At 42.9% G+C, this 21,224-nt stretch overlaps 1 protein-coding gene across 1 annotated transcript in view; it reads left to right on the top strand.

Annotated features, from left to right (window-relative positions):
• HMGA2 (high mobility group AT-hook 2) overlaps positions 1 to 21,224 on the top strand; it is a 111,450-nt gene that overhangs the window by 86,977 nt on the left and 3,249 nt on the right. The window contains exon 4 of the mRNA XM_054632215.2: positions 1,244 to 1,276. Within this exon, the coding sequence (XP_054488190.1) occupies positions 1,244 to 1,276 (33 nt within the window). The remainder of the gene's footprint in view (positions 1 to 1,243; positions 1,277 to 21,224) is intronic.

The following is a 21,224-nucleotide window of genomic DNA, read 5'->3' as shown; positions in this document are numbered from 1 at the left end:
AACTGCTTATTCAGAAAAATTCCAGTTATTTCCTACTACACTGTCGTGAAAATTAGGTTTTTGGCCATGCAGAGGGATGGCATGTTGGCTTCTGCCCAAGAAAGGCACTAAAATCTAAAATCATGGCTGGGATTAGGAAAAAGCAGGAAGGAAGGGCAGGAAGAAAATCATTGGGTGAAATTCATAGACTTTAAAAACAGAATGTCTGGGGGGGGGGAGGGAGGCAGGCAGCAACTTTGTCCCATTGAAGTAAGAGAAGCCTTTTTGTTGTTTCTGTGTCAGGATTTCATCCTTGATCTGTGATCTTATTGTTCCATGCTGCTTCCAGCACCCACAAGGGTCATCCCATCATCTGGGCAATGCTGGTGTATTTTAAGCACGTCTGTATTTGTTCCTTAATTGGTACTCCTCTTCTCCTGGGTTGGGATGAAGCACACCGGCACCTTGGTGGGTCTCCTGACTCATGTGAGGACTGTGTTTCCCAGTCCTGCGTGGGACCAGCAGGAGAGAGACTTGCTGAGGATCCGTGGTGGTGCCACCAGGTCCTGCATAGGCAGGTGGACACACCCACCCTGGCCAGTGATGGGCATCCCTGTAATCACATGAATAGGCTTGCAAGGGTCAGCACAGCATCAGCTTCATGCAGCTGAAAATCTCAAACTAGAACTCACAAGGGCTGGAACCACTGTCCATCCCAGTCTCCTTGGTTTTGGCAAGGGTGGCTTTGGTCAAGTGGGAAGCCATGGCTCAGGAATGGGGTTATGTGTCCTTCACTTCTCTGCCTAAGCTTTGACCCTGCTTGTGATGAATAGGGAGGGCTCCCCCACAGCAGGACACTCCACTCACAGCTGAGAATGTTGTAAGAGAGCAGCAGCAGTGGAGACAACAAAATCTATTTATAAAATCAGGTCACTCTCATGGTCTGATAAGTTAAGGCAGCAGTACCATAGAAGAGCAGAAAGATGTAACATGCTAAATTAGATTTCACTTTGATTTTAATTGTACAAGCTTAACATACTCCTCTTCATCCACACTAACGTGAACTACTTCAGAGCAAAGTTGTAGGTAGGTACAGGAGAGGCTGGGTGTGAGAGCTGGTATGTTCATCTCTCCATTTCTGACTGTGGGCTTTTCCTGTGTTTTATTTCTATTGCTGAAAATATTTTTCCTAGTACTCATAAAATCACAGTTAAGCGTTTTCACTTAATTTTGTTTTTCACTGTGTCTTTGTTTTACTTTTCAGCCTCAACAAGTGGTTCAAAAGAAGCCTGCTCAGGTAAGAAAAACTAATTTAAATTATTTAGACTACTTTAGTGAAATAATATTTCAACTGGCCTCTTTTACTGTAAAGAAAGAAGGGAAATGCATCAATTGTATGAGCTGGGGGACAGCTGCTGGCTTGCTGGGCACAACCACCAGAACAAGTCATGTGGTGGCCCTGGAAAGAGAGGAAGCAGGGAACAGTGGCTGCTCAGAATTGTCCTCCTTCTGCATTGGTCACCTTGCAGTGACAGTGCAGACACACATGCACACTTCTGTGGTGTGAGTCCAGCATGCAATAAGTATCTCTCTGTGTCCTGAATAAGGCTAGGTGGGAACTGCATTACAGCAAGAAGGGGCATATGCATGAAACCCATCTCTCTGCTTTCCTTAGTGTTGCATATAGGCAAAGCCTTATAAAATAAGGGCCTTTGTGAAATCATGGCTCAGGCCTGCTACTTAGGCTAAGTAGAAGGGAACTATGGGAGAGTGACTCAGCTGGAATAGGGGTAGAGAGCTGTGAGAGACGTGAGAGACATGCAGGGTGATGGCCACGTGTCCACGTCACGGTGTATGGTGGTTGGTGGCCTTGGGCTTGTTGTGCCTTAAAACTGTGCAAACTGGTAACCTGTTAACTGCTTAAAAAGGCCTTGGTTTTGCAATAAAGCAGCTCTCCTTTGCACTGCCTGGGGACTCTGCATTGCTCTGCATCATCACACTAAAGGATTCTGTAAATCCACAAAATATAATAGGTTGAACTTGGTAACCAGATTGGATCCATCATAAAGACTAACACATTGGAACTTTTTGGGTTGGGTAGTATTATTCTTTTTTAACACTTTGAAAAAAAATGCAAGCCAAAAGGTGTCATGAAACCAGTCAAACACTGCAGTTAAAATCAACACCATTTTCTTCTTCCAGCCTGTTAAAAACCCCAAGAACCTAACTCTAACACTTTGTTATATGTGCACCAACAGAGAAAAACCTCTGGGCATGGGAGCAAGTCCATGACTGCTTGGCAGAGTCCGTGGGCTGTGCTGCTGTACCTCCATGTACATGAATGATAGCTTAGTCAAGAGTATAAAGGGTCCCTTGCTCTTCTGGAAAGAGGTCTGCTTTTAGAAAGGAATAATACTTCAATTTTTCCACCTTATGGTTCTAATACATTAATGTACAGTGTACATCGTCATAATATCAACTGCAGTCTGAATTAGGAACTGTTGCATACGAAACAGAAAACATCCAGATACGAGTTGAAGGGGTAAAATGATGTAACTCTCCAAAGCATGTGCAGGAATCAGATTTCTACAAAAGAAATCAATAGAGTTGTAGCAATGATGAATCCATAGCACAGCTAATAATCTCTCTGAATGGTGGAGGTGACACACAGGATGAATGTAGCAATACTTTCAAGTAAGGTTAAGTTTTGTGAGGAGAGGTGATGTCTTTAGGCCAGCTTATGCTAAAACCCACCTAAGTCCCCAGCAACTTACTATGTATGATCTGACTACACCACACAATTCAGAACACACCAAGCTCTTCTAATAGAGGAGATTTCCTCTCCATGTCTTGTTTATATCCTTCAAATGTTACTGCTACAATCAGGCTATTCCTACTACAACATGGTAGTAAACCTGCTGGTGGACACAAAGCCAGCTCTCTCTTTTGTGGCACCTGAGTGACAGGGAGGCTAAGCCCTGCTGCAGAGAGGAGGCAAATCCAGGAGGCAGAGACTCCCAAGCAGCTGCTAATGTTGCCTTTTCCTCTGGCATGCATCAGAGCTCAGTCCCACTGAGGTCAGCAGGAAGAAGGGGTCTAGAACTGATGGCTGTAGCCTAGCCTAGCAGAACCCATTGCTGCCAAGGGCCTTGTGGTGCTGCCAGGTTTCCAAGCTGCCCAGGCACTGACTCCTGCAAGTGCTTTGTTTGTGCAATAACCATGTGCAACCCTGGATGCAAGAGAGGAAGAAAGATCTGGGATTGAAGCTGGGCTGGGGTGTAGGAGGACAAAGAAGGGACCTGGACTCTGTTGTTTTGTAGCAGAACAAAGTAATGACAGATTTAATTGATGGCCAAATGATGTAGGCATTTGAACTGAAGCACTAGCATTCCCCATATGGATTTTCCTGACCGTTTGCTGAAGCAGTGATTCTGATAGGGATGCTGAAGCGTGTGTCAACCAGCTGGATGCCACTGCTGCTGCAGTGGTGCCTCAGCAGTTGTAGCAATGTAGGCAGAGACAGAGAAAAGAAAGCCTTTTGACATTTCCATTAGTAATGGAAGTGTTTGTGCAGAAACTGAGGAGCCACAGAAGAATACATGAAAGGAGAGAGAAGGCTGTTTAGATCTCTTCAGTTACCACAACTGAGTAGTGAAAGAACACCTTAAATTATTATATGCCATGTCTTTACACAGACAACATTTCTGTTTTTAATCTTTGGACAAAGGGATGTTCAGTGAAATCACTGAATTATCTTCAGGCCTTCCTGGTTTTAACAGGCCACGCTCTCACGCTTGCAGTAGCACACCATTGCAGTTCTGCTGTTATGGGTGCATGGCAAAGAACAAAAATTTATCACTGTGAGCAAATGCTCAGGACGGTGTCTTCCTGAGGCTGAAAGAAGGAGAGGTAAAACAGTGTAATTCCTGGGATGATCAAGAACTTCATGCTGCTGGGTTTCACTCAGGTCTGGTTGCTTTTCTCTAATTTCTCTTTATAGTACCTAATTTCCCTTTAAAGTAGGGAGGTTCAGACTCTGAGTTAACAACAAGAACATGAGCTCATGCAGGCTTTCTAATCTGAGCTGTCTAAGGAAATAGTGATAAATTATATAAACATGGGGACTACATGGAAGTTCATGGAGGATAATGTAAATCTTATACTACATTCAGAGGAATCTCTTCCTTTTCCATCTGTTTCCTTCAAAATATCCTCCCAGATGGCTTTACCATGTGGCAGTCTGGATTAAGTTAGAAATGTATACTTTCTTCATTGGTGGGGACTGTGAGAGGTTACAGTCAAGAACTGCTGGTTGATGGTGAGCCTTCCTTGGTAAAAGTGGCAGAAACTCCTGCTCACACGTGGTCCCTGAGTGGTCTCCTGTGCTTTGGATTTCATGTGTATTCTGAAAGATTTCTTAGGAGTGTTAGTTTACATCACTCTTACTCTTGTTCTTGCTGCTAGCAAGTATGTCTCTTGGGTTTGTGTCACTTTTACAAGTACAGAAGCAGTAAGACCAGATAAAATTCTCATTTTGCAAATAACAGCTCTGTTCCTATTACCATTTCCCAGATTTTAAGCATCATGCAGGGCACTGCCATGCTCTAAATCTCTTCATGGATATCAGCTGTCCAGTTTAGGGCCATACAGATGTTTATGTAAACTTCTGCAGTATCTTTAAACTTTGCCAGAGCTCTGAGGATTTACCATCACACAGAGAGTACATAGCAGCAGTAAAACCCACTGGAAATCTACACACCCATGTCTTTAATATGAAGCTTTGAATACAGTGGTCTGTTCACATCTTTGTGATGATCACTGATGCATACTCTCACATTTCCTTGGGGAAATTAAGAAAAGAGCCAGCATAACTGCGTGACATTGGTAAATTTAGCACTTTCACGTAGATATTTGCCTGAACCTCAAAACAAGACTCTTTGAAATCTGCTCTGTCTCTAAAGAATGTACAGCTGGATCTTACAGTCATGACATAGTAATATTTTTACTGAGGTGTGCAAATACACAGTCCAAACAGAAATTTCTTCATTTCCTCATTTTTAAGCAATTTGTAGCAGCTGTTGACTCAGCCATATGGGGGAGTTACACTCTAAAGTAATATGAAGGAAATAGATGTTTTTAGGAAAACACAATGAAAACTATCAAAATTTTCTGGAAACAGGACATGTTTATTTTTTATCATTTCTGCAGAGAAGACATATAATGAACATAGAACAGCCCTTTGAAAATTTTATTATCTCTCTTAAAATCTCACATCCTTGGAAATCCTTTGTATCTGAGTCTGAAAGACAGCATACCACTCAGAAAGACAGTGTGTAGATCAGAATAAAAGTATATCAGTCAGAAGAGTACACGTAAAGTATGCATAAAACAGTGTACACAAGAAATTGTACAGAAAACGTACACCAAAAGAACAAGTGAAGCATACTTCCCTACCTAATGCTAAATGTAGTAGATGTTTTTAAAACAATGTCCAAAAAAATCAAATCCAACAAGAAGAAACACTAAAAAGTGTAGTCATATTTCATACAGAAAAGAAGATCTGTTTATATACATATATATGTATATGTGTGTATATATATATATATATATATATACACACATATACATATATATGTATATAAACACACCTCAGGTTGCATCTATTGCATATGTCTACTCAGTGTAGGACCCAGTAAATGCTAGAAGCATCGCACAGGCTCTGCAGCCCAGGAGCTACACCTGTGGGTCACACATTCATGTGCAGCCACAAAGTTGCTGGCTGTGAACCTGGGGCCCCTGATGGTTGTGTGGTGGGGCCAACGTGCTGGCAGACCCCAGCCAGCAGGCCCAGGGAGCACATACCTCATCACCTCTCTGTGCCATGCAATAAAGCTGCACTTAACACCAGCTTCAGGCCTTCTGTGTATCTGCTAGCCACCATATGTGAATTCATCCTTTTCCCTTCTGGGAAATGGCAGACAGAAATGTGGTAGGAATACTCCAGAAATCCACTTTTCACAGGCTGAAAAGAAGCTTCCAGTGTCACAGACAGATTGGCACCAAGCAGGTGCACATACACATCTGAGAGAGTGAGTGCCATTGTCCAAGGCCACCCTGTGTCCTGTGAACCCAGGAATGCTGCAGTCTGAGCCTTGACTGTAGAAATACTGAATAATCTCTGCCCTGGAAGTTGACCTAGTGCCCTGGGGTCTCATTGCTCTTTCCACTGCATTCAGCAAGCTACCTTGTGTCTCATGGACTTTTTTTGTGTTTATTGATAAGGAGAGTCAGAAAGTTCCCAGGGGAACTCCCAAAAAGTCATATCCTGGAGAGGTAAAACTTTCTTTTCCAATAACGCGTGTAATTTTGTCCTTTAGCACAGGATAAATGTGCACGTGTTACATAGGCCACTCTGGAACATCCTCTAATGTACTGTAGGCTCTTGGTACCATGTGAACACATGCTGAGCAAACATGTTTTGTGGCTTATGGGAAATAAGGAGAGTCTCTAGCTTTCTTCATGGATGCAGTAGATGGAATTTCATGGAGGGTACTGGGCTTAACATCCTTACTTTCTTTCTCTTTTCAAGGCAAAATGGTGGAAACTGGTGTGGTTTCCAAAGGAAGATATATTCAGTCTTCCTTTTTCTTTTATAAGGGGTTTATTGTGACAGGGAGACACTGAATAATTTGTCTGATGACTTAAAAAAACCCAACAAAACAGATGTTTTTTGAAATAAAATAAGAAAAAGAATCTGGGAGAAAATATAGAAGTTGCAATTACTGCTTCAATGAACAGATGAAGTACTAACCTGGGCTAAAGAATGATGGCTAGAAAGGGAGGTCAGGTATATCTGAAATAAGATATTTTCTTACTTACATGACATAAGTTCTGAATAGAATCTGAATAATGTAATTCAATGATGCTATGCCTGAATACCTGAATCAGTGTAAGACTGAGGTAGCTAAGGTTTTAAATATTTTTGATTGTCATTTACTACATAGCTATGATAGAGGAACATTTTTGAGATGGCTACTTCCATAAATTTGTCTGTAAATAAATTAAGCAAATTGATTGGATTAAATCAATGGATTAAAAAACTCTTAAAGAACAGGAGTATATTTAGGCATTCAGTCACTTTTGAAGACTCAAAACTTGGAAATACCTCAGCAGCAGTGCCATTTCCTATCCTAGCAAGCTCTCCAGGCTGCCAGGAGAGAAGTGTTCCTAGTGCTGCTCCCTAAACCTGAGACACAGTGCAGCTCAGCATGTGAAGGTCAAAGAGCCTGAGTGATCAAGCAGAAGCATGATTTGGTTTGGTTGAGTCCGCAGATCTGTTAAATTCAGATGTGTAATTCTGACAGTAGATGCTGACTGAGTTTTACATCCCCTTGCTTAATGTGCCTGTGGTCCACAAGGCAGGCTAAGGTGCCTGGCACTGTGCTCCATGCAGTGCCTAAGGAACAGACAGAGGCGCTCAGTCAGTACTGTGCCAGGACAGCACAGCTCCCTTTGAAACCACTATTTCTGAGAACTGTGCTGTGTAAGTTCCATTTTGGGCAAGTGTCATAGTGCCTTGATTCCCCTTCCACTAAAACTGAGGTGTTTATGCTCCCTTCTTGCATAAGGGAGTGGTCAACGTGCATGCATTTATAATCTGATGTGACAAAAAAGGAATCAGATTTAGCAAGATATTTTTTTACTTCCTGACTTGTGAGGGACTATCTTGGGGATTCAGTCTTGCCTGCTGCAATGTGCCACTTGAAGATGTCATGTCCTTGTCAGCCAGTTTATGAGTCAATCGAAGAGCAGGAGTGCTGTGATTTAGTTCAACATAACAGGAACCTTCATCTCTGAACAAGAACAATAATGGATTCCTGACGGCTCAAACACACAGCATTTATTTCCCTGAGGCAAACTCTAGGGCAGGAGGCAGCTTTCTGAATGAAGCACTGGTCACACATTTGCCCATTCAACACAGATACACTTTCAGGTCCCTGCTTTTTTTCCAGTGCGCTGGGCAAGACCTGATCCTAAGAGCAGGGATGTAAAACTTCAGGGACTGCAGCTGTTGAGCCACTCCTTGCACAGCACAGGGAGTGGGTGTTGCAGTTGGTGGTAGAAGGCTAGAGTATGCAGGGGTGGGCTAAAAGATCTCCCTTAAGCCAGCAACACTCCTCTTCAGCCTCTCCCTACCTCTTCCCTCCCCACTCCTTGCTTGTGGAAGAAGCCTGAGGTGGTCAGGCAACATCTGTGGGCAGAGTGGCTGTGTGTTTGACCCCACAGCTGTGGCCACAAAAGGTGTTTAGGGAGGAACTCCTTCGGTTCAGAACTTGGCTCTGATTTGACACAAACTGAAGTCTCACTAATAGTAGCCAGAAGAGAAGGGCTTGTGGTGTGTACTTGGGAAACACTGTTGAGGAGCATAGCTGAGCAGTGTTTAAAAAAGTGCCAGTCAGGAATAAATTAAACAGTGCTACTTTTGCATACACATGCTACATATTTTGGCTGAGATTTTCAAGAGTAGCAAGAGTCAGTGCTGCTAACACTTGGGTATCTTGCTTCATACAAGACATGCGAGACATACAGCATTCTCAGCAGCACATGGCTACTCCCTGAAAATAAGGATTATTTTAAGATTATTTTCTGTCTGATACTCAGAAAGCTGAAACTACCAGCATGATCATTCTGTGGAGTTACAGTAATAAAAATAATCAAAATGCTAATTCGCAAAGATGAGGAGCAGGAGGCTGCACAGGAGGAAAGTGCTCTTTGGTGAGAGCTTGGTTCCTGAGCTTCTCATCAAGGGCTCTGCATTTTCAATGGTCTGCATTGTTGTTGCTCCTCCACATCCAGGTGAAGCCACTGAAAGATGCTCTATTCCCTGACTTAACTATTACTATAGATACTTCAGGGTTGTATCCTTGCTCATTTGTTGCACTGAAAAAAGGGAAAAATAGGGAAACAGACCGATGTAACCATTCCTGGAAATTGCTCTATCTTTGCTGTTCCAATTCAGCATATAAATTCTGCTACAAATTTTATTTTAAAGATTAAGTATGGTGTGATGCATATGTAATAAGGTAAGCAAAAATAGAATCAAAGTTAAGGTCAATGAAAATACAGTTTTTGTCTGTTAAATAATTTGCTCAGATACATAGTTACCGTCTTCAACTATCAGCACTAATAAAATTTGGCTAGGAAAAATAGCAGTATGCTCAGTCCTTATTAACATATTTAAACATGTTGTGGAAAGAAGCAATAAGAAGACTATTTTTTTTTCTGGATAAATACCAGGGAAACCTGGTATTTTGTGAATTTATTAATTCCTTATGTAATTCCTTGAAATCAATGCTGCCATGCTACCCCTGGGTGACATCTGGCCTTCCTGGGCAGTTCCTCAGCTTGTGACTCCTGTGCCAGACATTAAGGCTAGGATGGACAGGCTGAGCCTATGAGCTTGCCTCCTCCCTTGCAGTTCAGAGAGGACAGCTCAGGTGAAGGATTCATAATCAGTGTGAAACAATTGTAATAGACACTTTAAAACCATTTTTCCTAGTGGAGCTTCTATTCTATAATATTTCTATTGATGCTCTCACTGTACTGTTCCTTAGTGCTGAGATGGAGTGAAGCAGCCCAGAGGACAAACACAGTCCATGACAGGCTAGGTGCAGTTTAGGGGCACATTCAGAGCTCATGGTCATTGATTGCTCCTTGGATATTGTAGGCATGTGACTGCTGTGACAGTAGACAGTAAGAAGTACAGGAGTATCACAGCCTCATGTTAGACCATGCAGTGAGAATTATGGTCCTAGGCACTTCATGTTGAAGGCTACAGAAGTATATAGGTGATTTTCAGACATCAACACTTTGCCAAACAGTGCAAGAAGGATCTAAATCTTTGCACAGTCTAGTGTTTATGAGCATCTTGAGTTCATCCTTACAGGACCTAAACAAATAAATTTTCCTTTCTCACACTGAAGAGTGAGAAAGCTTAAAAACCCCTGCCTGACTGTTGGGCATTGTAGCAGTCAGCAGTCACATTACCATAGCAAACTGTCTCTCTTTTCATTGGGATCCCAATACAAGAAATTTTAAATTTTGTAGGAGGTCTGCTCCAGCAGATGTTGAGCATCACTGTGATGAAGTTCTGCTGTTGATCCCACTGTAAAGCATTTCTGGAAATTCCAGAATGTTTTCAGAAAACGTTGGCTGAAATCTCTCTTTAGAAATGACTAATGATTATATTAGAGAGGGATATAATATTGCTAGTGTAGTTTTTGCTTTTCTTGTGCTCTGTCAATGTAGTCACATTATTCAGGGCTGATCTCTGATCTCAGGTTTGAAGAGTTACTTGCCACACAACAACCATGGGAAAACAGAAGGAGAGAAATAAATGAATCACCCACATTCTGCTTGAATTCAGATCTCAGATTTCCCACATCCTGGTATTTAATTTCTCACAGAGTTACCAACGGTTGATCTCACGGCAGGATTAGGGGGAAGAAAAATGAGAGCTCCATTGAAACCAGACTTGAGTCTGGAAAGAAAGAACATGTGAGCTCTAGGACCCCGGAGATATCAGATTCAAGGTAGTGAATGTCTTCCACCCCCTCCCCTTCCCTGATTCTCAAGCTTATTTTGAAGCAAATTCTGGAAACTGAATTCAGAACAGCAAAGACACAGTTACAGTAAGTTAGGGGGCTCACACATCGCTTCAGTAGTCTCCTGAGAAATGTGTTATATAGTGAGGCATTAACTATAATTTATGTTGGTATTTTTTATGTTTAGACAGGAGAATAGATTAACATTGAAGTATAAATTGCAGTAAATCTGTCTCAGTTGTAAAATAAACATGTTTTGAACATTTCCATCAGGATACCTTCTCTGATTTGATTATAGAATGTATATGTGTTCAATTGGAAAAGAAATTCCCATAAAAGATTATATAATCAAAAGGAAATCATCAGTATCTACTAAATTTGAGACCATCAATCAGTCACTTTGAATCAGGTTATCATGCTTTGAGAAATAAAGAGCTTTGTCCTGTGGATAGCTGCATAGACTGATCTAGAAAAGTTGTGTCGTTGCTGTGTGCTGAGGAGGCCAAACTTTCTCACACTTTGCACCAGATTCAGAGTGTGAGATATTCAAGAAGTTGAAAAAACCTTTAAATGCATCACTCTAAATCCTTTAGGAGTTGAACATATTAAGATGACAAGAAGAGTTTGTCATTAAACTATAACTACCCTTTTTGGATTACCTGGTATTTGTAGATTTATTGGCAAGGTGGCTTAAATTAGGGATATATTTTTAGCCTGCAGCATTACATAATAAAATAGCAGCTGAATTCTTGCAGTAAAAAAGGGAAGGGATGGGGGAAGTTTATTAAAACCAACATGAACCTCTCTGATTTTGCTTTTTCGTCTGCACGAAGAGGTGCTCCATGGTTACACAATCAGTAAAGTTTGCAAGAGAAGCATTTCCATTGCCCCATTGTGCTCAGGAGCTGTCGCCTGCCTTTCACTGCAGACCTGCTGTTTAGTCTGAAACTGGAAATTAAACCCAGAACCTCAGCTCTCTAAGTTAAATACTCTGCATTGCTGGAAGCACGCAGCCTTGCCAGTGTCTGTGTGGCAAAATCCATGATCAAAATCTTCAGACATTTTTAGAGCATTTTACAACTCTGTTAAGCTTTAATGTTTTTGTTTTGATTTGGTTAGGGGTTTTTTGGTTTTTGGTTTTGTTTTTTGTTTTGGTGTGTTGTAGTTGTTGTTGTTAAAAATCATGTTCTAAATTATACTAGAAAGTCCCATGTGAACTGTGCTGAACCAGCTCAGGGAACCTGGCTCACTATCTTTAAGAAATATGTTTCTCATTTTGGAGGGCTTTTCTGAGAATGGCCAGGGTAAGGTAGAGCCCTGTATGTTAAACTCACTCCTTCAGAAACAAAGAAGCAAGGGATGAGAAAAGCCAGGGGAGGCGCGGAGAGCAAGGATGGCGGCGGCCGAGCCCATGCGCCCTGCGTGGCCGAGGCTGCACGGGCAGCGTGGCAAGGGCCGCTCAGCCCCGGGGCTGGCGCTCGTAAAAATGTCACCAGTGCGCTTCCACTGTGAAAGGCGCTTTTATCTCCCCTTCCCACAGCCCCTTTCCAGAGGGTACGTGAGGCTGGGCCTGGCGGCTGCTGCTTGGCCTCCCCGCATGGCTGGACCCTAATGAGGTGTGTGCGGCTCTTGGCTGCAAGTTTTCAATCTCTTTCTTATTACTTCAAAGCTGCTGCTCCGAGGTTCAGACAAGTTTGATCACTTGGCAAAATCTCTCAGCTGGGATTCAAAAGGGAAGATGCTTTATTTTATTATTTATCGCTGTAGATAGATAGCTCTCCCCAAACTACTCTTGCCAGTGGCTTTGTGGTCAGAGCCACAATGTTTTTTTAAGTGATAAAGGATTGAAGGTGAACAACTTTTGGCAGTTGCTTCCTGTCTGTAACAAGTGGTCGTTTTTAGGGGGAGAAAAAAAGAGATAGAAATATAACAGGCCTTACTTTATTTTCCTCTTCATGGTTTACATTTGGTGGGGGGGGGGGGGGGGCAGGGAGGAGCAAAAGGTAAATGATGTGGGTTTGACCTCCATTTCAAAGCCTCTCAAAGTAATGTTTCCCTACCCCATTCTGGGAGACTGTTGCTGTAATCCTTCCTCTGCCTCTCAGCATAAAGTATGCAGAGAAACTGGTGCTGTTTCAAGTATTTCAAGGGCTCAAGGAGAAGGCAGATTCACTCAGGTTTACCTTTGTGGGCTCCAGTAGCCTTTTGGGCTTTTCCATCTCCAGTGCCACAAGAAATCAGAGCTAACACAGTCACCCACAGCATTTCAGTGAACTAGGCAAGTCTAAGAATTTTTAAGGTTGGCATCCATCTTCTTTCATCTAATTATGGACACAAATATTAGTGATTAGAGACTATTATTAGAGCCTCTGCTTGCCTTATGCTCCAGTCTGGATTTTGGCTGCGAATGCAGAGCAGTTTACCATTCTCCAGTTTACAGCATCCACAAGAGGTTTGTAAGAGCAGCTTCTCAGAGTTGGGGTCAGTCCAGCTCAGTTGTATATGTTTCTAACAGCACCGCTGCCTTCTTTTTCTTAATATTTTATTTCCTTCCCACCAGAAATGTTTATATATTGTAGGGTTGAAGCTCTCCAAGACAAAATACATCTCTGTCAGTGTTGCATAGCACCCGCAATTGCTTCAAGCACCATTTTCACTTTAGGTCTGTGCTTTGCAGACTTTAAATGGTGTTTCCTGTAAAATTCTTCTGACTAGTACTGAGATTTTGCTGAGGATTTTCAGTCTCCTTTTAATCACATGGGGAACAGATTTTTTCAAAGTGTTTTGACCTGCTTAGGTCAAAAAGGCACTTGCTGTAGTCAGATGCCAAAACGCGTTTAAGAAATCTGGCCTGACGTAACTTAGACAGCTGAGTCTCAATTTCAAAAGGCTTCAGCCACACAGGCTTTGGCACTGAGTGACTTGCTGCCTTGCAGGAACCTCATTGCTGAGTTAATTTCAGGGCTGCTTTATAATCCATGGCAAAGTTGGGCACCTAAAGCTGAGGTCCATTCAAGATCATGTGTATGAGAAATTGAGAGGCAGAACCTAAGGCAGGTACATTTAGGTTTTAACTAAATGTCAGTCAGACTAATTCCTGTTTCTGGAAGTTCTCAGTGTGAGCCCTCCTGGATTTAAAACTCCTGTGTCAGATAAAGCCCTTTCTCTCAAAGTAACCAGAGAGATTCCTTATCACTCACTCCATTATATCAAACAGTTGTCCTAGTGGGAGATAAGCTAGGAGATGGAGAAATGTTTTTTATTCCCCCTTAATGTAACAGGAAGAATAGACTTGAATCTATATTTTAAGTAAGCTGTTCTGACTTAAAGAGGAATGTCCTGTCCTGTCCTGTGGGAATCCTCCTAGGCAATGTCTTGGTCCCCTCCAGTTATCTAAACCTGTTGCTTAAGGACCAAAACTTGGCCAAGCCTGGCAACATACTTCCTCCAGCAGAGGAAGGGATCTGTAGTAGTGGTTCCTGTGTGTGTAAGGATGGTTAACTCTCTCTGACCTCTACCAGCTGAGTCCCAGCACAGCCCCAGCAACTTCACTCAGCTGCCTCAGCTAGATCACTTCCTCCAACAGCTGGGGATGTGTATTATCCAGTAATCCCCATGAGCAGCCTTTTTGCTAGTCAAGCAGTGCTATTCCAGCCTTAAAAGGAGAGGACACACTTAATTTGCTTACTATGCAGCTAAAAAAACCACAGGCTGGTGACCTGCAGGAGAGAGTCAGGTTTTGGCTTTATTTTCTGTACTCCCTTTCTGTCTTTCACAGAATAATTGATTATTTATATAAAAGTGGACTGATTTTAATAGAAGAAAGATGCTTCTTCCATACACAAAAGTTTATGGGAGAGCCTTCTTCCTAGAAGGTAGAAAACCCATCTTGAATACCTACTTCAAATCAGAGAGCATGGGGATTTCAAAACAAGTCCATGTGTGAATTTCCAATCCAGTGCTATTGCCTACATGTACACAATTTTATTAAAATGAAAAGGTCTTATTTTTGCTATCTATTATACATTGCCTTCCCGAGTGTGAAAACTTTGAGGACATCACTAAGTCAAATCAATCCTTAGGATACATTATAGCCCTTAGATTGCTCACAAGATATTGGGTAGCTCTGCACATGCCCAGCAGCAAGCACTTGGGCATTGGGAAAGTTAAGCGGCAGCTCAGCAAGGCTGCTTGCTGGTATCTAAATATTGCTATGCCATCATGCTATGGCCAAATCTGTGCTCTTTTGAGGGCCAATGTCTTTACATAACAAAGTGGGCCATTAGAGGCTAGGTCAATAGGAACTTACACATTTAAAGCAAGAATGTTGGTTTCCAGTCCCTGCATCTCAACCCCAAGCTGCATCTCTCTATTTGTCTCTTTCTTTATATTTAATGTCATTAAAGTACTGAAAGTTGTACTTCCTTGGGGGGGGAACCTGCCTGCTTACAGCTCCCAGGGCTGTCCCATGACTTAGTCAATGATTGCAGAAACAGTGGCAGTAGAAGGCAGGGAGTCTCAGAACTGCTCTGTAGCCAGAGTTTTTGACTGTCCTGTTAGGCACCAAGCTAAAGAATTTGTGCTCCTTCTAGCATGCTAGCAGCTGCAGTGCACAGCAATTGCTTGCTCGTGGTCTGGTTGACTTATATGTGTTTAGAGACAGAGTTTCTGTACTGAAATAATTCCTCAAAATTAATCCTCAAAACTGCTGGATTAATTTTTTAATCCAGCAGTTGGAAGGGTTGCATGGCCTTTTCTGTATATGGTCATGGTGATCTGTTCTGCACTAATAAAGCCTTTCACTGTGACATGTGAAGTATACCTGCAACAATTTGAGTTCTGAATCCAGCTTCTTAAACTTTGTTAAGAGTTAAACTTTGCCTTACTGCTGAGTGGCACCTGTCGCTGAGCTCACTTGTGTGCTTTGCAGAGAGTGCAGAGCTCTAAGCAGCAGATCCCACCCTAAGCTTCACACAGCAAACCTGCACTGAGTGTCTGTTAGTGCTGTAAGAATGTCTAAAGCAGTTTGGTGCTTTGGCTGTGGAGCAGTAGGGATGGCACCGTCTCAGCTGGGCAGTCAGGGCCCTGGCCTCTGCTCTAGAAGCCATCTATTCCTATCCCTGTATTTCAGGGACTCCTCTGAAAATATTAGCTTGCATGCCAGGGGATTTCAGACATGTTAACAGCAGACAATGGTCCACAGTTTGCAAGTTGCTCTTGTCAGCAGTTCTTTTTGACATATCTATTCAAGCATACCCTCTTGGGCTTAGAAAGCAGCCAGCAAAATCTGTGCCAATAGCTAATACTTCATTATAAAATAAAAGCTGTAGCAAATTCAGAGGCTCCCTATGCAGCGTTACTGTGATGCTGCAGTTCATTTCAAAATGGGTTTTAGGTTTTTAATCTGCAGGTCAGAAATTCATGAGCAGAAGGTGAAAAAAGTGAATTGCCAGCGAGTTTCATGGGGCCAAGACATTTAACCTTGAAGTTTTGTCCAGGGTATTAGAACAGAACAAACATTTTTACAAAAATGCCACAGTTACCTTGCTACAGGTGGGGAAATGCTCCTCCCAACAATTATTTCGTCATCAGGTTTTGCTTTTATCAGTTTGTGGGTGTCCACCAAAAAAAATCACAGAGGACATACATTGACCAAACTAAGTATGTCTGTTCTTCAGGCCACTAGGATGCAACTGGCTGCTTGTAATTTCAGGAAAAAATAGCCTGCACTAGCCAAAAGTGGATCACCAAACAGAGGTCTTGGGCATCAGGTAGAGTTACATTTCACCTGCACAGGATGTCGTGGGAAAGGAGTCTCTTGGGATCAGGGGGTGATTTTGATCTGAAAAGACGCTGACATTTAAATACAATTGTTTGTGGCACAGCTCCATTCTGGATGGTCCCACCTCTGAGGTTTAGCAATGAATAACAGAATTATGGAATCATTTGTGTTGGAAGGGAGCTCTGGAGATCATCAGTCCAAACCCCCTTCCAAGGCAGGGTAACCTAGAGCAGGTGACACAGGAACATGTCCAGGTAGGGTTTGAAAGTCTCCAGAGAGGGAGACCCCATGACCTCCCTGGGCAGCCTATTCCAGTGCTCTGCCACACTCAGTGTGATGAATTTTTTTCTCATGTTGAGGTGAAACTTATTGTGGTTTAGTTTATGGCCATTCCTCTGAGTCCTGTTGCTGGGCACCACTGAAAAGCGTCTGGCACCAGTTTGTTTTTCCACAGCACTGAGACTTCGAAAGGAGAGATTAAACTTCATAGTTCTGGAGAGGGTTCACGGGTCCACACATCTTGACACAGTTGCTCTGCGCAGGTGTCCCAGGGGTTCACAGGGATCCACACAGAGAAGGAGGGCATGACACAGGAGACCAGCACCTTTCTGGCTTATTTTACCAGATGAGATGTCCAGGGCATCTAAAACGGCATCAGGTGCTGTCTTCAGGCAACCAGATCCCACTAAGGTTGTCATATTTCAAAATTCTGTGTTGGCTAGCCCAAATAAACATACTGGCTGCAGACAGCACTTCTAACTGAAACCTGCTGTCCTGCCTCCTGTTCCTTTTTTGTTACCTTCACCAGTTAAATCAGGGCTAACAACAGTGATCCCAGTCCCCTGCAGAGTAGCCCTTCTGAGGGCAGATATCTGCTGTGAGTCATTGCAAAGTTTGTCTTCTCTCCTGTGGGAGGCCAGCCTCAGTGAGAGATGAGGGTCCAGGCTAGTGTCCACATCTGCCAGCGCCTTGCCGGTGATGCCCCTCAGGAAAAGGCTTCTTTATGAGCTGTGGAGAAAGCCACCTTGCAGCCCTTGTTTTGGGAGAGACACCAGCTCCCTATCACTCCCTGTCTGACGGGGCAGTTACAGCAGCGAAGGGTGGAAATTGCTGAGTGTGCTGCCTTTGTCATATAACATCATGCTATGTCCTATAGCAACTCAGGACAAACATACTCATTCATGGGACCTGCGAATGACCAAGTGTGCCAAGTGAAACTGCCTCTGCAGCTGGTCCCTGTGCCAATCACCCCCTGCAGATATATGTATGGGGATGTACACATGGATGCATGGGAAGTCACCTGGCATATTGTCGTAGCAGCAGGAGTAAAGCCTGAGCTATGGATATGAACACTCACCCTGTTCTTCGAGTATTTGTCCTATGCTTCCTGAGCTCTTCATGGCTGTGGTTTCCCTGTTGGCCAGATCCAGCCTGGTTTGAAGCTTTCTCAGATTTCTCCTTGCAGTCTGCTGGCCCAACCTCTCACTAGTTTGCTGCAGCAGAAAACAAATAACCTAGGAAGTAGCCGTTCAAGGCAAAACTGGGTCGATGCACTTTTATGGTCAATTTACACATGTCACCATTCTGCCTCCACAACTAAAGTGAATGCACCTAAGTGAGAACACCCTCAATTAAAGCTGCCGTGTAACCCAAAACTTTTGCTTCTTTGCTGGGTGCATCCTGTGATGGTGTTGCTGAATTTATGTTCTGCATAGCTATCACACTTTGAGTGACTTGGATTTCTAATGTCTGCTCTAATGACCATGCTTTCCTTCTAAATTTTTTCCCTTCTCTTCAAATTTATTGGAAGCACATCTGGACTTACAAAGCAATTAATTCCAGCCCCAGTTCCTCCTTCAACTTTTGACTCGGGGACCATGACAGATGGCTGTGCCATTGACCTTTGCAGGTCTGTGAGGACTTGCAAGTGCTTGGAGGGTGCTTACTACTGGTAAGCATCCTTCCCCTGAGGTGTCCAGTGCCCTGACAGTGCCAGCACTTCAGTGAATCTCTGGCGGAAGTGACTCAGCACAGAGCCGGTTTTCAACTTCCGAAGGTTACAGTTTTCAAAATGCCTGCCCCACCCTCCATCTTTTGGAAAGTGTGTGTGCAGGGGTGGCGGGTGCTGTTGAGGCAGAGGTGGGGTTGAAGATCCCAGCTGCACAACCTTCTGATATTTGCAACCAGTTTTTCACAAGTGCAAAAAGTCCCTCTCTGTTCCTGCATTATACATCTGTACTCTGTCTTTCAGAACCTCTACTCACTTCTTCCTTTAGGTCTCTCCTTTCATATATGTCTGATTTGTAGTATCCCTTTGTTTGAATTGTAAGCCTTCAGATAAGCAGTCATGTCTCCATCAGTGTCTTGACAAGAAGCTTACATGATAGGTTGGCTTAAAACACTCATCTGCAACAGAGGCATTGTAGGCTTTTGCAAGGAATGAACAATCTGATTCCTTTGAAAAGATTTTCTTCATAAAAAAGTATTTCCCAACAGTGATATGATTTTGAAGTTTGTCAGTCTCAAATATTTTTTTTTTAATAATTAGCTTATTAATTACATTATTGGGGGGGGGGGTGTTAGCTTGATTTTTAGTTTCTCATCCTTCCCAGTATTACAGGTACACATATTTGCACATACATGTGTAGGTGAGAGAAGCTTCTTTCATTACATGAGCACATATAAGTGTATGAAGGAAGAAATTCTCATTTATTTTCTTGGTCACTGCACAAGGATTACTAGGGAAAAAAATACTGTGAGATTCATAGTAAAAATCACTAGAGTGGACAACTTTTTAACTAAAAAGAGCTCTCTTGTGGCCACCCTGGCTGAGCTTTGAAGTATGTCCTTTCACATACTTTGCCTCTCCCCCATCCTTCTTACTTTGTGATCGGAAGTCTACCTTCATGGAAAAATGATTTCATCAGGTTTCAGTAGTCTCCTGACAAGCCAAGCATAAAACAAAGAGAGCTGCCGCTCCACACCCACACGTGTGCTGCCGTCTTCCAGGAAATGATAATCAGAGGCTGACCACAGCACTGTAAGAAATTAAACATGTGATCATCATCAAATACCAAAACACGTCTACCTGTATTATGTTAAGAGTACAGAACCCACAGTAGTAATTTTTTAACTGAAATACTTGGCTTGGAGGCAAAACAGGGGTTTGCCGCAGTCATTCTGAGTTCTGAATTACCAAGGTTCAAACCGACATATTTTGCTGTGTTTCTCCACATGCAGCCCAAATTAGCCCTCCGGTAGGTGCCTGAAAATACCATTTTTCTTCTTGACTGAAATGTTGTACCAGTCCTGCTCTGCACAGAAGATAAGCCGGAAAAATGCATTATGCATTAATGGGATTTGATGGAGTGTGAGCTCAGTTTCCCCAGTGCCACCAGAGACAGAGTAAAATTTGCTTGATCATTTCATGAGTTGAGAATCATTTTTGTTCCAGTGCTGTGAATATAACCCAGCTACAAGTAGACAGTAGTTGTTGTGAGGAAAAAATTGTTCATCTGTACGATAGATCAGTGTCATCTGGAATATAAGAATTGAAAATTCAGGGTCAGAGGGCAGCTGACACTTGATTTTGCTCTCTCTGCTCTATCCACGGCTTTGATCATGCTACATCTTTCTTTGTGCCTGGTGCTCAAGAGAGTACCCCAGGGTCATGGCCTGTTTCCTTGTCAGGAGGTATAAACCTACTGGCCTAAATATCTGAGGCCCAAGCTTTAGCAGGGGTGGGGGTATGAAGGAAGAGGGGGGGAGCATTTCCTTCATGCTTTTCACTTTTCCCACATAACCCAAAGCAGACTAAACAAAACCAGTGTGAAATCTCATGGCTTGATGCTGCTATGGTTATATTTTTTAAGCTGTCATCCGTTCATTTATAGTTATGTTTATTCCCTGGATTTACAGCTTTCTTTTGGCCTTTTCTTGCAGGGAGGTGCAGGGGGAGGTCGAAACCTTTTGAAAGGGGATTGCAGTAAGCAGTGGCCTATGATTAAAGCACTGTGTTTTTCCTTGATGCCGCTCCTCTGCAGCAGTGTCACACATGGTAGCATTTAGGAGCCCTTCACAGCTGAGGTGTTTCAAACACTAATGAATGGAAGTTTGGTCGTATAAGGCAGGCAAGCTTTAAGGCAAGCTTTGCTGAATGGTGTACTGTAGTGGCCTGGGAAAGGAAGAGAGTTATAAATTGTGTCAGTTAGCCACCCAGACAAAATGAAGCCATGTGGAAAATCAAATCTATTAAAGTATGAAGACTGTTATAAGCTGTTTTAAGCTGGTCATTCTTCAAAGGTCTCAGTTGGCTGAGGGGGTGAATTCCTCTTCTTCCTAGATCTTTTTCACGTGCTGTCTTAGGGGATGATGTTCAATGTTTGATAAAAAACAGCTTTTCATTGACAGCCCCTTTTATTAGAAATGTTAGTTGCCCCCAGTTCACCACCCATGTCCTGAAAGGTACTGAATATTTGTTTAAAAAAGCAGGATAAGAACATCACATTTGGGCAGGCTTGCTGAAGGCAAACATGAAGCAGCACTAGGGCCAATGAGGAGGAGAAGGCTTCCCAGAGCAGCTGCTTAGGATTGGATATGTGCTCAAAATGCTTTCCATTTTCTTGCTGCCCATGTCTGCTGGCCATAAGAGGCCAGTGACAAAGCATGGCACAGAATGCTTTTTCTTGACATCTCCTGGAGTAGAAGAAAAACTTGGCAAGGCAAGGTGGGGGGATCAGAGAGCAGGGTACCTTCCCTTCCTCCCCAAGGTGGCTTCTTGAGACATCACAGGAACTGTAAAGGGCATTTTATTAGCTCAAGAGGTAATTGTCAGCTGTGTGAGGGACAGCTGAACTGGC

This window comes from Agelaius phoeniceus, chromosome 5 (genome assembly GCF_051311805.1).
Source record: "Agelaius phoeniceus isolate bAgePho1 chromosome 5, bAgePho1.hap1, whole genome shotgun sequence".
NCBI classification, from domain to species: Eukaryota; Metazoa; Chordata; class Aves; order Passeriformes; family Icteridae; genus Agelaius; species Agelaius phoeniceus.
The sequence above is the reverse complement of the archived record's forward strand: the minus strand, read 5'-3'. Positions and strand labels throughout refer to the sequence as shown.